This window comes from Akebia trifoliata, chromosome 8 (assembly GCF_017979445.1).
Source record: "Akebia trifoliata isolate Shusen 1 chromosome 8, ASM1797944v1, whole genome shotgun sequence".
Classification (NCBI taxonomy): Eukaryota; Viridiplantae; Streptophyta; class Magnoliopsida; order Ranunculales; family Lardizabalaceae; genus Akebia; species Akebia trifoliata.
Window position 1 is genome coordinate 963,913 of NC_141382.1, and position 15,857 is coordinate 979,769.

Sequence of the window (15,857 nt, forward strand, 5' to 3'; positions counted from 1 at the left end):
CCACGACTTATTTGCTGTACATGAAGGGCAGTTTCGTAATTTAAAATAACACAATCCACGACATCTTTTTCGTCCTCGACGACTGCCCGATCCTTCCTTGCATCTTCCTCACCTTGTCTTTTTACCAACTCTCGTCACTTCTACAAAGCAAAAAAACCCTATAATTCGCAGAAGCTCAAATTTGATGAATTTTTAGGGTTTCAAATTGAATCATCGAGAGCACCAATGGGTTTAGGTATCGAAGACGGTTCGTTGAATTTTCTTCTCAATTCCTCTCTTTTTTGAATGTTTGATCCTCTCCAATAGGAATTATAAGTCAAATTGATTTGATCAACTTCTGAGAATTAATTATTATTATTATTATTATTATTATTATTTTTTGAATTTGGTTATTTATCTATAAATTACATGATGGATTCTGAAGGAGGCGAGAAGGATTGCGAGAAGGGATTGGATCCTAGTCCGAGCTCTGTGGTTGATCTTTCCCCAACTCCATCTCCATCAGCTTCAGCTTCTGCTCCAGCTCTGGTTCTATCGAATTCTGGAAAACGGATCGATCAATCTTTTAAGAAGAAGTACGTGAAGCAAGTAACAGGTCGCCACAATGACACAGAGCTTCATTTGGCAGCTCAACGAGGAGATCTCATGGCGGTGAAACAGATTCTACATGATATCGATGCACAGATGGTTGGAACTTTAGGTGGAGCCGAGTTTGATGCGGAGGTTGCAGCGATTCGGTCCGAAGTGGTAAATGATGTGAATGGCTTGGAAGAAACAGCTTTGTTTACTGCAGCTGATAAGGGGCATCTTGATGTGGTCGAGGAGTTGTTGAAGTATTCAACTAAGGAGAGCGTTTCGAGGAAGAATCGTTCTGGTTTTGATGCGTTACATATAGCTGCTAGTCAAGGGCACCGAGGTGATGATTCTCAATTAAATTTATGTTTTTTTGTAGTCTAATTTTTCTTTAAATTTGAAAACTTGAAGCTTGATTAGGGTTTAGCTCATAGTTGTGAATTTGTGAGTGTTAGCAAGATTTGTAATTAGTACTTTTTGTTTGGAGTTGATCTGTCAGTCCACATGTGCTCAAGGTAACATGTCAGGGGGAGTAATATAAATGTGCTCATTAATTATACAGGTTTTGGTGATTGGAGGATATTGCTTGCTTCTTACTTCTTTTATATATTGCTATTAGTATAGTGGGTTGTTCAATTCAATCTTTCAGATTACCTGGGTTGACATATCGTTTTAATGATGATGATGTGTGATCCACACCTAAGGTTAAGTTATTGTTGAAGGGTAATTTTGAGTTTACAAATGAATATCGAGCAAGTTAGCTGCCACGAAATATTCCTTTGATGAAAAAAATACATATCTTATATTATAGACCTACCATTTGCTTATGTACTAAAGAATACAAACTTAGCTGCCCAACAAAATGTAGAATGGAAAAAAAAAATCAAGAAAATATGGAAATCACTCCAAATTCATGCATTTAAAAGTTGATTTAATTTTAGTCCAAAAATTGTGGAATGGGGGTTTTGTAATGTCGGTTGGAGCAAAAGTGGGGTCAAGGATAAAAAAATTCCTAAGCTAAGGTGCTTACCCATTTTTAGGGACTTGTACATTTTACAACAACAACAAAGCCTTAAATCCAAAAGATTTACTTATAATAAAAAAATCCCAAAGATTTGGGGTTGGCTAAATGTTCCTCCATTCCACTTTATTGAGAGCCGAGCCTCTTATTATTGTAATTGAGATCATTTACAAGAATCATTCAAGATAGGTTTATTATTTCTGGCATTTGGAATGAATCTAATTTATAATTTTATGCATAGTTGGATTTGAACAATTTTGCATGACATAATAACTCCTTTTTATTTATTTATTTATTTCATTTTACTTAATTCTGGCTTGCCTTCGTTCTTTAGAACTCTTCCTCGTTATTTCTCCCTTTGTAACAAGAACACTAACACTTGTGTCAATGCCTGACATGAGTATGAGGTGCCAAACACGATGCCTTCGAGAAACCTTGATATGCTCACACATCATAGACATGTATTACAATTATTTTTGCTCTAATTAACATAGAAGTTTTATATATATATATATAACGAACAAAAGAAAACATTTCTCACCATAAAATAGTAAAAGTAGATTCTTAGTATCAAACCATGGATTAACAAATACGTATGGAAGATGGATTACACCAGCGACCAACCTTCTCTTGGAAGAAACTTTTAATAGTAAATCATCAATATAGAAGGGTGACACTATCTTTCCTTTTAGGATGGGTGTCGAGGTGTGTCCATGTTTCAATACATGTTTGACACTATTAATATCTTAAAAGGTGATATGTGCATAGGTTTCTCCTAGGCAAGGGACTACAGGTGGGTGGGTTTGGGGGGAGGGGCATCGGCTCTCCACAGATTCAGGAAAACACTTCTACTTTTTTTTTCCTCGTGATTTTTCTATTTAGCTAGTAACATAAGTTCAAATGTTAAACCCTTCTTTGTCAGAAAATAGATATTTCATCATAGTTGTGTTTATGGAGTTAGATTTATACTAATATGATATACAGTTATCTATCCCATCATAGTTTATTGTCATATAAAAAACTGTTTATTTCTTAAGTTAATCAAAATATTATCTTGAATCCATGAATCATATTTTCTAGTTTCTCTTAAGTCCAAACTCCAAATACCATACCTGCACAAGATAGGTGAGTTAGTAACTGAAATAGTTCGCCATGAATGTAAAAAGTAGCACTTCATGACTTGCTTCCAGTCCCATGTAAATCCTATAAGCTCCAATGGGTTGGAACTTAGAAGTGAGAATTACACACCCTTTTGTATGTTTTGTGGGATTTTCTTCTGGTTTCTTGCTTTTCTCTTCCCAAGTATCCTGCTCTGTTCTATATCAGGCTAGTACACTTGTAGTAACTATTTCTATACAGCCATTGTTCAGGTGCTATTAGACCACGATCCAGGACTGAGCAAAACACTTGGTCCATCAAATGCAACTCCTCTTATATCTGCAGCTACAAAAGGACATACAGCTGTAGTTGATGAATTGCTATCAAAAGATCCTAGCTTGCTAGAGATTTCTCGATCCAATGGGAAGAATGCTTTACATTTTGCTGCTCGGCGTGGGCATGTTGAAATAGTAAAAGCATTACTTGACCAGGATCCACAATTGGCACGGAGGACTGATAAGAAGGGGCAGACTGCATTGCATATGGCTGTAAAGGGGATTAGCTGTGAATCAGTGAGGTTGCTTCTTGAGGCAGATGCAGCTATAGTGATGCTTCCCGACAGGTTTGGTAACACTGCATTACACGTTGCCACCAGGAAAAAGCGAGCTGAGGTATTGCTTTATGATTATGCAGTTTCATCTTTTTGCTCATTTATCTTGACCCAAATGTCTATTAGTCTAGTTATCACCTGGTATACCTTTTGACTTCTTTTTTCCCATCATATGTATTTATTACTAAAGAGAAGGGATACTTGAGAAACAATGAAAAAACAGACGACACATTGAGAGAACCTCTCAAAGCTCCTAGAAAATGACAAATTGATGAAAAACACCCGATCTCTTACTAATCACAATCTCCCATCTAAAAGAAAAATCCTTGGGCGGAAAAAACCTACATTCTGGAAGGAGCGACCTTTGACTTTCAGTTGATCAACTCTCATCTATGTAAGAACGACCATTGTAGGGTTTTTTGCCATGGGTTCATACCACAAATTCAGATGTCAACAGTGTAACGAAATGCTGCCATTTATCTTAATGATTCTTGTTATGAAAAAATATTCTAATATAAGGATATTATGTTCCATCTACCATACAATACTTAATAAAGTTGTTCAGCGAAATTATAGTTCTTTGATCGTCTTACCTCTCATAAATCTACTTTTTAACTTACTGTGTAGATCTATGGTGCCTGGAACCCCTCTGTGTGTGTGTGTGTGTATTTAATGTATTTGTATGTATGTATGAATCTTTTATTTAACATTTTATTTAAATACAAATAAAAGGTTTGTTATAAAATTGTCTACTTATAAAATAAAAAAGTAAAACAACAAATTTTATATGGAATGTTGTTATGTTTCAACCTTCTCAAAGGCACCATATCAGGCACCTTGTATTTGTGTTGTTATTTGCTTATATTCCAGCTTTGTCTGGATAACTCATTGAACCTCATGGTGAATATCCTTAGAATTGTGTTAGCTTTTTTTTTTCCTCTATCTTCTGTCCATTCTTAGAACATAGGGTTTGGAAGGAGTTTTAAGAGGTCTTTGTTACAACTACACTGGATTGATTGGAGCACTCTCACGTTGGACTTGCTTAAAGTTCAATCTTTCTTTTTTCTACCCCACTCTAATCATATTAGCAAATAGTTTGACCTGATAATGTAATTATAAACATACTGCAAACTGGTCAAAGCTTTCAATTTTAATTAAGGCATAAAGAATTGCGTTATCATGGATCTTCCCTCAATTGCTACTTTTACATCTGGTTGGAAGATTAAATGCATGATCCTATATTCCTATTCTAAACTTAATGAATTTTGCCAAAATCTGGTGAAAACTATGCTACTTCCTATGATCATATTTTGAGTGTTTGTGGTTATATTCTTAGGAAATGATGTAGGTAAGCCTTAAGTGTTTAGGATATAATACATTTTAAAGGTTGACGTAGACACTGTTGAAAAATTCACACATTGGGTTACTTTTATTCATCTAATTTATTATTATATTTTATTTTGGGGTTACTTTTCTTTTTGGCAAAATTGATTTCCTTCTTCGCTTTTTACCAAGTCTGGCATTTGTTTTGTTCTTTGAGAGCCCTTTGTCTAAATGCCCCCCTACTTTCTGTAGATGTGGTTGTCATGTGGGGATTTATTATCTATCAAAAAAAAAAAAATGTGGGGATTTATTAAATGAGGGAATCTTCTTTTGTCTGGAAACCATGCATAGCCATTGTCAGTATAAGAAACCAGGGCTAGATCTTTTGGTCTTCTGTACAAAAGGCTATTATTTGTTCTGCTTGCTTATATTTGGACCTCTTCACCTTCTCTAAGTGACGTAATTCTGTTCTGCATAATTTTCCATGCCTGATATAAAAATCAAAGGAATATTGGGACTTGCCAGTGTCAGGCGTGGTATATCGCCAATACGCTTAGTGTCTGCACTTCTATTTTGATGTAGGCTATTTAACTTTTTCTGAATTAGGATTTAAGGAGTCACGATTTTTCACTTTGACAACCTAATTAGGATGCTAAAACTGTACAAACTGAGTGTGGGCACTCCTTTTCTCTATTCTTGCAGATAGTGAATGAACTTTTACAGCTCCCAGACACCAATGTCAATGCACTGACCAGAGACCATAAGACAGCTTTCGACATAGCTGAAGGACTTCCTCTCTCGGAAGAATCGGCAGAGATTAAGGATTGCTTGGCTCGCTTTGGTGCAGTCAGGGCAAATGAACTAAACCAACCAAGGGATGGTGAGCTCAGGAAGACTGTGACAGAGATCAAGAAAGATGTCCATACACAGCTCGAGCAAACCAGGAGAACCAACAAGAACGTTCATGGAATCGCCAAGGAACTTAGAAAGCTGCATAGGGAAGGGATCAACAATGCTACCAACTCTGTAACTGTGGTGGCTGTGCTCTTTGCCACGGTTGCATTTGCAGCCATCTTCACCGTACCCGGTGGGGACGACAACAGTGGGAAGGCTGTGGTGGTGAGCAGTCCTTCTTTCAAGATCTTCTTCATCTTTAACGCTATTGCGCTCTTCACATCCTTGGCAGTTGTGGTGGTTCAGATTACCCTTGTTAGAGGAGAAACAAAATCGGAAAGGCGGGTTGTGGGAGTGATCAACAAGTTGATGTGGTTGGCATCTGTGTGCACATCGGTGGCATTTATTGCTTCCTCGTATATAGTGGTGGGCCGGCATTATCAGTGGGCAGCGATCTTGGTGACGGTCATTGGGGGATTGATTATGGCAGGGGTCCTTGGAACCATGACTTACTACGTGATGAAGTCCAGACGAAGCCGATCAATCAGGAAGAGAGAAAAATATTCGAGGAGGAGTGGGTCCAACTCATGGTATCACTCCGAATTTTCTGATTCGGGAGGTGATCCAATATATGCTATTTAGTGTGCAGTCTAGGATTAGCTCATCCTTTTTCTTCCTCGAATAAACAGAAGAAACATATTGTGATGTAAATCTGGGTTCAGAATCATTCCCAGTGTGGAAAACTGTGGGTTTAATGAATCTGTCCTACTACCTCAAAATGATGAAATATCATATGTGCAAGGTATTACATTTAGGTTTTGGTGTCTATTTTAGTTATCTTCAAAGTGAAAATGTTTCTTTGTGTAATTCATGTATGTCCTTATGATTTATCTTATAAAGTAATTTGGTTCTGCAACAAGCGAACGAATTGTAGAACAATCAGTCCATTGGACGGACAGATCTTGTGTAGGGCATTTCTTGTTCTTCATCCGTGGATCCTGTGATTGCATTATGACAGGAAGTTATTAAAAAGTAACGTACCTTCGTTACCAATGCCTCTCCTATTGTACTGTTTTATTGTCCCTTATCCTGTCAAAATTGTTCCCTCTAGCCCAATCACTTCTCCGGAGTTGGTACTGATCAAACCATGCTTGACATGCATCTACCGCGTTTTGTTCTAGAGTTCTCTTATGTGGCTAGCTTGGGAATGCTTTAATTGGAGATATATCCGTTTTGCAGGAATTTTCTCTATCCATAGTGATAATTTGTTGTCTTTTTGTTTCTGTGATGATGGGTGTGTTTGGACTTGTAGCCCGACTAGCTGGGGTGAAAATGGATAGACGAATGAAAGAGCACCTATGGTTTCTATCCACTTTCATGTCAAGTAGTGCGATATGAGGTTCCAGCTTGAGGTCACTCTAGCACGACTCTTTGATAAATATTTTGGAGGGGGATTTAACTTGGTCATTTCATTTCATATAAATTGAATTTTTTTTTAAGAATATAGAAATTATATTTTTTGGGTTTCTCGTCAAAACCTTTCATCATCAATCTCCATAATAATCTTACATTGTTATTGTAATTTGAACGTCCAAGAAATCAAGATTTTGATGAGAGTGAAAGATAAAAATGTTACCATATTTTACCATTAATAGATAAATCATGGAGTAGTTTGTGTATTGGCCCATTTAAATGATTAGCCCTTATTAAGAATATATATATATAAAATGGAATTAATCGTCAGAGGCACAGAACTGGGTAAAAATGTGAAACACGAGAAGGCATAAAGCGTAACGCGGAAAGAAGAGAGGAGTGTGAACCAATTGTGAAATTTTGTAGGTCTCACACGCACCACTGATCAGAGTGATTCAGGTGGATTCCACGTGGCATAATCTAATTGATCACTTTAAATATTCAAGAAATTAGTGGGTCCCACTATGAATTACAAGATTCTATTGGTATTACACGTGTACCATTATGGAAGCACAGGGTATAATGGTCTTTACACACTTATAAGGATCAAATGACCACAGGCACGTTGTTTGGGTGAGTAGGTCAATTAGGTTTCTATAGGTAGATGTAGCAAATACAGATGCAGATGCAGATGCACAGAGACTGGATAGTGGAAACTAAAAACGAAAAATCTGAAAAGAATCATATTTGGGAGTTTGTCCGACTCAATAGGCATCGACCATAGGGTGCTCCCATGGTCCACCATTGTTGACTTGACTGCCAAGGCCGCCTGACCCACTCTATTCAGTCAACGACCCATGTTATTTCTTATTTTAGTCAACATCAGTCGTGATTTGTGGACATCGTGATAGACCCACCACATCCATGAATTACAGGCCCAACAAAAAGGTTATGTGTCAATGTGTTACTGACACACCAATTTGCCTGGTTCTTTGCTCCTCCTTGAATCTTTTGTAATCATGATCAAAGACCCATATACTTTGAAATTAAGGTGATTTGTTTACAAAGAATTGTCTTATCTAATTAAGAGAATGTGAAAAAATAAAAAATTTTAGGATATGTTTGATTGCACATGAAAAATTGAGTGAAAAATCAATTTTGACAGAAAATGACATTTTTCGAGTGTTTGATTGCATATGAAAATGAAAATTTATTTTTCACTTTAATCAAAAAGTTTACAAAAACATGAATTTCACTTTTCCATTTATATGGGTAAGAAAGTGAAATCCACACAAAATTTTTATTTCAAATTCTTTTCCACTCATATCTTCTTCCTTACCACTTTCACCACCATCACACTAATCTCGCCATCGTCATCATCACCGTCGTCGTCGTCACTATTGTTGTTGCCGTCATCACCATCTCCTGCCACCTTCTCTTTCTCTTCTTCTTCTTTCTTTCTATCATTCACCTCCGTCGTCACCACCACCATGTTCTCCCCTCATTTTTCTCATCATCTTCTTTCTCATTTACCTTTGTTGTCACCGTCGTCATCGTCACCACCACCACGTTCTCCCTTCTTCTTCCTCATTTACCTCCGTCGTCATCGCTGCCACCGCCACCACCATCACATCCTCCCTTCTTCATCTTCTTTCATCTTTTCCTTCTCTTCTTTTTTCTCATATAATTTTCTTACGATTTTATCCAAGTACAATCAAATAATAGAATTTGATTTTCTAACCCTACTTATTTTCCATAACTATTTTTTCATGGATTTCAAATTCTATGGAAAGTCACTTTCCATACAATCAAACATACCCTTAAGGAAAAATTACTAAAAGTGGATTAAATATTTTAATGTTTATAAAAAAAAATCTAATTTTTCAAAAATTACCAAAAATAATTTAAGTCGATGAACAATCCAACGTTTTAGTATCTCATTGAATTGTCCACAATTTTAATGTGTTTTATACATTACTTTACCAAAAATGCCCTTTAAATGATTAAGACGTTTGACCATCAAACATGTTAACGTGTACCTCTTGGAAAATTTAGTTCATGAGAGTATTAAAACAAGTTAAAACACTGGACAATCCAACAAGTTACTAAAATGCTAGATTGTCTGACGAGTTAAATCATTTTTGATAATTTTTTGAAAAATAATTTTTTTAAAATGTTTAAATATTTAACTCTTTTTAGTAATTTTTCCAAACTTTAATTGGTAGAAATATATTAAAATGTTAATTATTAATAAAATATAATTAGTTAGATAGCAATATAAATTAAGTCGAATGTGTCAACTTGCTAATTTGGTTAAAGCCTGTGAACCCATCTTCACCTATCAATTTTTGACCACTAACTGGCTTGTAATAAATACACGTTAAGCTACAGCAAGGATGAGAGAAAACAATAAGCTATTGCTATAAAATAGAGCAAATTATCAAAACAGAGCATAAAAATTAAAAAAAATTCATAGAACGGTGCACTATTCCAATTAATTTCGAAAATGATAAATTATTATTTTCAAAAATAAACTTTTTTTTAGCCAAAAAGGTAAGAAATAAAATGAACAGTAATGCCTGCAATTTTTAATAAAAAAAAAACCTTTTATCTTTGTTCTACCTTTTTACCATGTTTACTCTTCACATTTATGAAAATCCAACTCTTTTATACGATAATGGCTTATAAAAATACCCTTTTATTTGTCTTTATCATTTTACCATTTTTACCCTTGACTAATTAAGTAATTTCAATAGAAAGTTAAATAGGATATTTTTGGTATAAAAATTGTTGTTCATTACATTTTTTACCATTTTGGCAAAAAAACTTATTTTCGAAAATGATAAATTACCATTTTCAAAATTAATTTGAATAGTGTATTGTTTTGAAATTTTTTTTTTTATTTTTAGTGCGCGTTTTAGTAAATTAGCCTATAAAATAGGTAGACGTGAAAATAAAGCTGATATGTAAGAATGGAGTCAATGATTACCTTTTTAAATGCATGACTTAGTTAAATAGAACTAATTTATTTTCTTGGAGATTCATTTATAAGTTGTAAAAGAGAAGAATTTATATTTTTTAATACAAAAGAATAAAATATTTTGAATTCGATCCTTGGGAGAGCTAAAGGTCTTACATATGATTTAATGGTGTTAGCTTGAAAAATCAATTAAAAGCATGTGAATCTTGATTCCACAACTTGAGTTCAAGAGCCACTTTCACGTTGTTGAAACAGGAGGCAATAAAGAGAATAAAACAAAAATCGCACACGAAAAACAAGGGTTTATTTCGCTCAGTGGTATCCCTACGTCCATGATTCAGAACAAGAACAATCACTATTTTCTTTCCCGACAAGGGACATTGCCCTCTACACCATCTCCATTCTGCGTACCGCCAACAAAATACAATACATTTACATGAAACACCTATTATGTACATGGGTTCAGACTCTTCGTCAACATTATCGTCGGGATGTTAGTGATTCCTAAAAATTAATAATATATCCCTAGAAAAAATGTATGTGAATCCATGGACCATTGAATTGGGTCGTTAGAATTTTTTTTTTTCCTCAAATAAAAAAGATTATGTTGATGGAGAGCTTTGGGTTGAGGTTAGAAAAGTCCTAACCATTAATGTGCCTTTTAGTCCAAAAATAAAATAAAATAATGATGACATATTATGTAAAGTAAAATGATACCATCGATGATCAAGTTAATAATTAAATAGGATGAAAACATTACAAAAAAGTGTATTTATGATAAAAATATTGAGTTCACATGTAATGCTTTAAAGTTGTTCCACTCCCTAAGAAATTTTCAAACGATGATGCTCACACACACACACACACACACACACACTCCCCACTAAGGCATCTGATGGCATATATTTTGGCCTTGGTGTTCTCTAAGAGACCAATAGAAAATGATCTAACTACCCTCGTCTTCAATGTTAAAATTTGTCATCCTTAAACTATTTCACCTATAGGGTAATTTTATTTTAAAATAATGATAAAATGATCTCCCTTGACAAACTTCCCCAAACACTTGTGACGTGGTTGTGTATAAAATCATAGATTTTTCTCAAGATACACAGTCGCACATATTTATGGGGATGTGTGATTGTGTATCTTAAGGAAAAAAATTATGGTTCTACGCACAACCACGTCAAGAGAGTTTGGTGGGGGAGTTAGAAAATCATGACTCTTTATTTTAACTTAGAATAATGATTTTCTGACGCCACCCTCGTATACCCCCGTTACAGAACCGTAGATCATTTGGTTAGAAATAGTATTTAAGTCATCTTTAATTAGTCTCTCAGAGAAGACTGAGGTCATGAGGTATGTCATCAATTTTCAAAAAAAAAAAAAAAAAAAACAGTAGAGGTTGATCTTTAAATCACCTTTAATATTTCTGGTCTTGTCCAATAGATAGTTGCCACGAGGGTGACAAGTAACTATTACTCCTTAGTGGAAGTACTATGAGATCACAACTCCTTATTTTACCGTTTTCTTCTTATTCTTCTCCCCAGTTTGTTTATTCTGAACTAACGTCGTTATCATTCAGCTTAACAGCCTAACAGAGATATTTACTTTATTTTCTTAGTTTTAAGTTCTCTCTGAGTTTCTTTCAAGTCTTTTTTTTAAAGTATATGTGAACTGTGAAATGTGTTTCATGCTCAGCTCTGTTCTTCTTGTCTTGTTCCTTTATATATCCAAAAAGAATTGACAGATACAAAGGATTCTTGTTCTCAGAATTGTTTTTAGATCTCTATTTATGTTCCTCATGTTTCTCTGACTCAAGTTATGAATGGGTTCAAAGGTTTTACATGGAATGAGAAAAAGAAGAGAATCTATGTTTTTTCAAGCCCAGGTGAATAATTATGGTCTCTTCTTTTCTTTCTTTCTTTTGTGAAATTCAAGGATGAAAATTCAACTACCCATTTTTCAATTTCATGGTTTATTTGAATGGATTTAATTTTCTTTTCTTCCCTATTTTGTTTCTTTCAAGTCCAAGTGAATATTATGGTTTCTTCTTTTCTTTCTCACTTGTGAATTGTCAAATTTGAATGGGTTTCAATATTTCAAGCTCAGCAATGTTCCTCTATTTATTGTTATTCTTTTCATATTTTTGTAGTCTTTTTTCTTCTCTATTTTGTTTGGTATTTGATGATGAAGTGTGGAAAAATGAAATAAAATATGTGGGTATTTTTGTGAACAGGAGATTGATATTGGGGTGCAGAAGATGTAAGGACACGACATGGGATTTAACTTTTAAGGAATCAAGTATTAGATTCTATAAATTTTCCAAATTATCTGGTCTGGGTTGATCTTAAGATGATTTATTGGGAAGCAAAGAGTGTTAGCTGATCTGGGTTTTTTATGCTAAAAAGAGATTTTGTATTAGAAACTCAAATTAGAATAAGGAGAGCACTTTTTTTCTTTTTCTGCAACTGGATTTGATGGAAGCCCCAATGAGGATGCCGAGTTTCAACCATAAGAAGATAACGAAACAATTGACGGGTAAACGTGGGGATACTCCGTTGCATTTGGCAGCAAGAGCAGCAAATCTATCCGAGATTAATGGAATTCTCTCCGAGGCTGGAGATGAGTTGAATGAATTGTTATCAAAACAGAATCAACTGGGCGAAACAGCACTATATGTAGCCGCTGAATGTGGTTATGTTAATGTGGTAGAAAACATGATCAAGTATTATGACATCATGTCTGCTGGCATTAGAGCTGGAAATGGTTACGATGCCTTCCACATCGCGGCTAGGCAAGGAGACTTGGGTTTGTCTCTTTGGAAATCTTTATTACTTCATGTTGTTTGTTTGCTATTTGTGTTTCTTGCTTGGAACCAAACATTAATTTTGTTTAGTAATGTTGTAGAGGTGTTGAAGGTTCTCGTTAAGGCCCTTCCGGATCTATCTATGACGGTTGATCTATCAAATACTACAGCGTTGCACACGGCTGGATCACAAGGACATATTGAGGTTGTGAATTTCCTCTTGGAGACGTATGGGAGCTTAGCGAATATTGCGAAAAATAATGGAAAAACTGTGATGCATTCCGCGGCAAGGAATGGGCACTTGGAGGTTGTGAAAGCGGTACTAAGGAAGGAACCTGGGATTGCAACAAAGAATGATAAAAAGGGGCAGACAGCATTTCACATGGCAGTTAAAGGACAGAACATTGGTGTGGTGGAGGAGCTGATCAAGTCGGACTCTTCGTTGATCAGCATGGTTGATACTAAGGGCAATACTGCATTGCATGTAGCAGCTCGAAAGGGCCGGGCTCAGGTTCGATTCTCTTTCACCCAATCTTTTTTTTTAGGTCTATAATGAAGAAAATTCTCGATTGTGTTTCTTGCCTATGAGAGTGATTATCGCTTGTTTATTAGCTGGTGAAGAAGGGAGGAGACATGGTTTGGCCTTCATATACTCTTCGACAGTACTTGGGGGGTGAAATTGATCAAAATTTAATCAACTCACACATATAAGTAAAATATAGATTGGCTAAGAATTTTCTCTGAAGTACGTGGTGCCCTACTAAGGTGTAATCTTTCTGTAATTAGTTTTTTTTTTTTTAGTGCATAGCATTGAACCGATATAAGTTTGGATTTAGCTTCAAATAATTTTGTTGCTCTCCAAAGGATGGATTTGTTTTTCGACTATTTTTTCTTGATTTTCTTTGTTGTGTTCGTTTTGTTAGAATCATGTTTTAATGTTCAAGGTCAATACTTGATTACTATTCTAATGAGATTTATCCCAGAGTTTACTATTGAATAATGATTTGTTAGAATCATAGATTATTTTCCTAAGGATACACAAATGCACATATTTATAGGGATGCACAGTTGTGTATCCCGAGGAGAAAATCTACCACGTTAGGGGGTGTGTGCCAGAAGGGGCGTCAGAAATCATGACTCTTTACTATTTGATTCATTTTTCGTTCCTGAGTAGGAAGAAGAAGGTAATCAATGAGCTAATATAGACAATTTGTTACTCTTGCTTCACATGTTTGAAGAGTCTTCATGTATACAACAACAACAAAGCTTTATCCCAAAGATTTGGGGTCTGCTAAGTGAATCACTTTCGTCCATTCCTCTCAATCCAAAGCCAAGTATTTTGTTTTTTGAGAGACAATTTTTATCTTCCGCTCTCTCTGCCCAAACCATCTCAGCCGACTTTCTCTTAGTTTATCGCCTATTGGAGCAACTCTAGATTTTCCCAAATGTGTTTATGAACTTCGCAAATCTTTGGGCTATGGAGCATTGAATTATTCGATCTTACGTTCTACCATTACTCATTATTATAAAAGCATACATGACTCAACTTCAGATTTTTTCTTGAATGACACTTCTCTATGTCTCCTATTTGTCCTGAATCTATTTAATGCATATGCATATTTATCTTCTATATGAAAGGAATGATATTTAGTTTTCGATCCTTACTTTTGGCCTTGAATTTTCTTGATTGAAGAAAAATTGTCGTTCCTATTTCCTCAATGGGTTTTGTTAACGTGTGCCCTTAAGGAATGATATTTAGTTTTCGATCCTTTACTTTTGGCCTTGAATTTTCTCGATTGAAGAAAAATTGTCGTTCTTATTTCCTCAATGGGTTTTGTTAACGTGTTCCCTAAGGGCACACGTTAAAGTGCAATAAATACATTTTGGAAATTGGAATCTGAGGGTATTTTGGTCAAAAATAATTTTTTAAGGCATTTTCGGTGCAAAATGCAATTTCCAAAGTGTATTTATTGAACTTTAACGTGTGCCCTTAGGGAAAATGTTAACAAAATCCTTCCTCAATAAATAACAGGACAGTATTCATCATCAATAATTAATAAAACAACACCTTAATTTTACTAAAAATTAATTCCAGAGAAACATCCTATTCATGCAGATTCTAAGGAAGCTACTTAATCACACAGAGACCAACACAAGCGCCATTAACAAGTCAGGAGAAACAGCTCTTGACACTGCTGAGAAAATGGGTAACTCTGAGGTTGTAACCATCCTACATGAGTACTGTGTCCAGAGTGCCAAATCTATCAAACTGCCACCAACAAGTGCAGCCCGAGAGCTAAAGCAGACAGTGAGCGACATAAAACACGAGGTCTATTACCAACTTGAGCACACCCGTCAGACAAGGAAACATGTGCAAGGGATCACCAAACAAATTAACAAGATGCACGCGGAAGGGCTAAACAATGCAATCAACTCCACAACAGTCGTAGCTGTCCTCATAGCAACTGTGGCTTTCGCCGCCATCTTCACTGTCCCTGGTCAGTTTGCTGAAAAGCCCGATAAAATTCCCCCAGGCCATACCCTCGGGGAAGCTAACATTTCCCGAAAGGCTCCTTTCCTTATCTTTATAATCTTTGACTCAATTGCCCTTTTTATATCTCTAGCGGTTGTAGTGGTGCAAACTTCGATTGTGGTCATAGAAAGCAAGGCAAAGAAACAAATGATGTCTGTTATTAACAAGGTAATGTGGTTGGCTTGTGTGCTTATATCGGTAGCGTACTCGGCATTGGCGTTTATCGTGGTGGGTAAGGGCGAGAAGTGGTTGGCTATCGGGGTGACTATCATAGGTACTACCATCATGGCAACGACATTGGGGATTATGTGTTATTGGATTATTATGAACCGAATTGAGGCCTCAAACCATAGGAGCCTTCGGAAGCCATCGTTGGGAAGTAGGTCACGGTCCTGGAACTTATCTGTAGCCTCGGATACAGAGATTAATGTGTGTAAAAAGTTGTACGCAATTTGATATTCCCTACGCTGATCTAACAAAAAAAACAAATCCCTATGCCAGTTTACTTTTTTTCATTCGGTGTAGGGAGTTCCGGATCTATTTAATCCCATGTAATTGTAGTTTCTTTCTTTCAACTCTTGTTGAATCAGTAGATGGTTTGAACTA

At 35.7% G+C, this 15,857-nt stretch overlaps 2 protein-coding genes across 3 annotated transcripts; both read left to right on the forward strand.

Moving 5' to 3' along the window:
• On the forward strand, positions 1–6,333 carry LOC147395287 (ankyrin repeat-containing protein ITN1-like). The gene is made up of 4 exons (XM_086450318.1): positions 1–247; positions 425–916; positions 2,954–3,363; positions 5,328–6,333. The coding sequence occupies exons 1-4, from the start codon at positions 226–228 to the stop codon at positions 6,159–6,161; spliced, it is 1,758 nt and encodes a 585-aa protein (XP_086306444.1). The 5' UTR covers positions 1–225; the 3' UTR covers positions 6,162–6,333.
• A 5,186-nt stretch (positions 6,334–11,519) lies between these two features.
• Positions 11,520–15,857, forward strand: LOC147395288 (ankyrin repeat-containing protein At5g02620-like). 2 transcript variants are annotated; one of them, XM_086449849.1, is made up of 5 exons: positions 11,520–11,800; positions 12,149–12,720; positions 12,820–13,229; positions 14,835–15,216; positions 15,343–15,857. In XM_086449849.1, the coding sequence occupies exons 2-5, from the start codon at positions 12,390–12,392 to the stop codon at positions 15,705–15,707; spliced, it is 1,488 nt and encodes a 495-aa protein (XP_086305975.1). In that variant the 5' UTR covers positions 11,520–11,800; positions 12,149–12,389; the 3' UTR covers positions 15,708–15,857. The 2 variants fall into 2 exon arrangements, with proteins under 2 accessions (XP_086305975.1, XP_086305974.1); XM_086449848.1 differs by having other exon boundaries at positions 11,524–11,800; positions 14,835–15,857.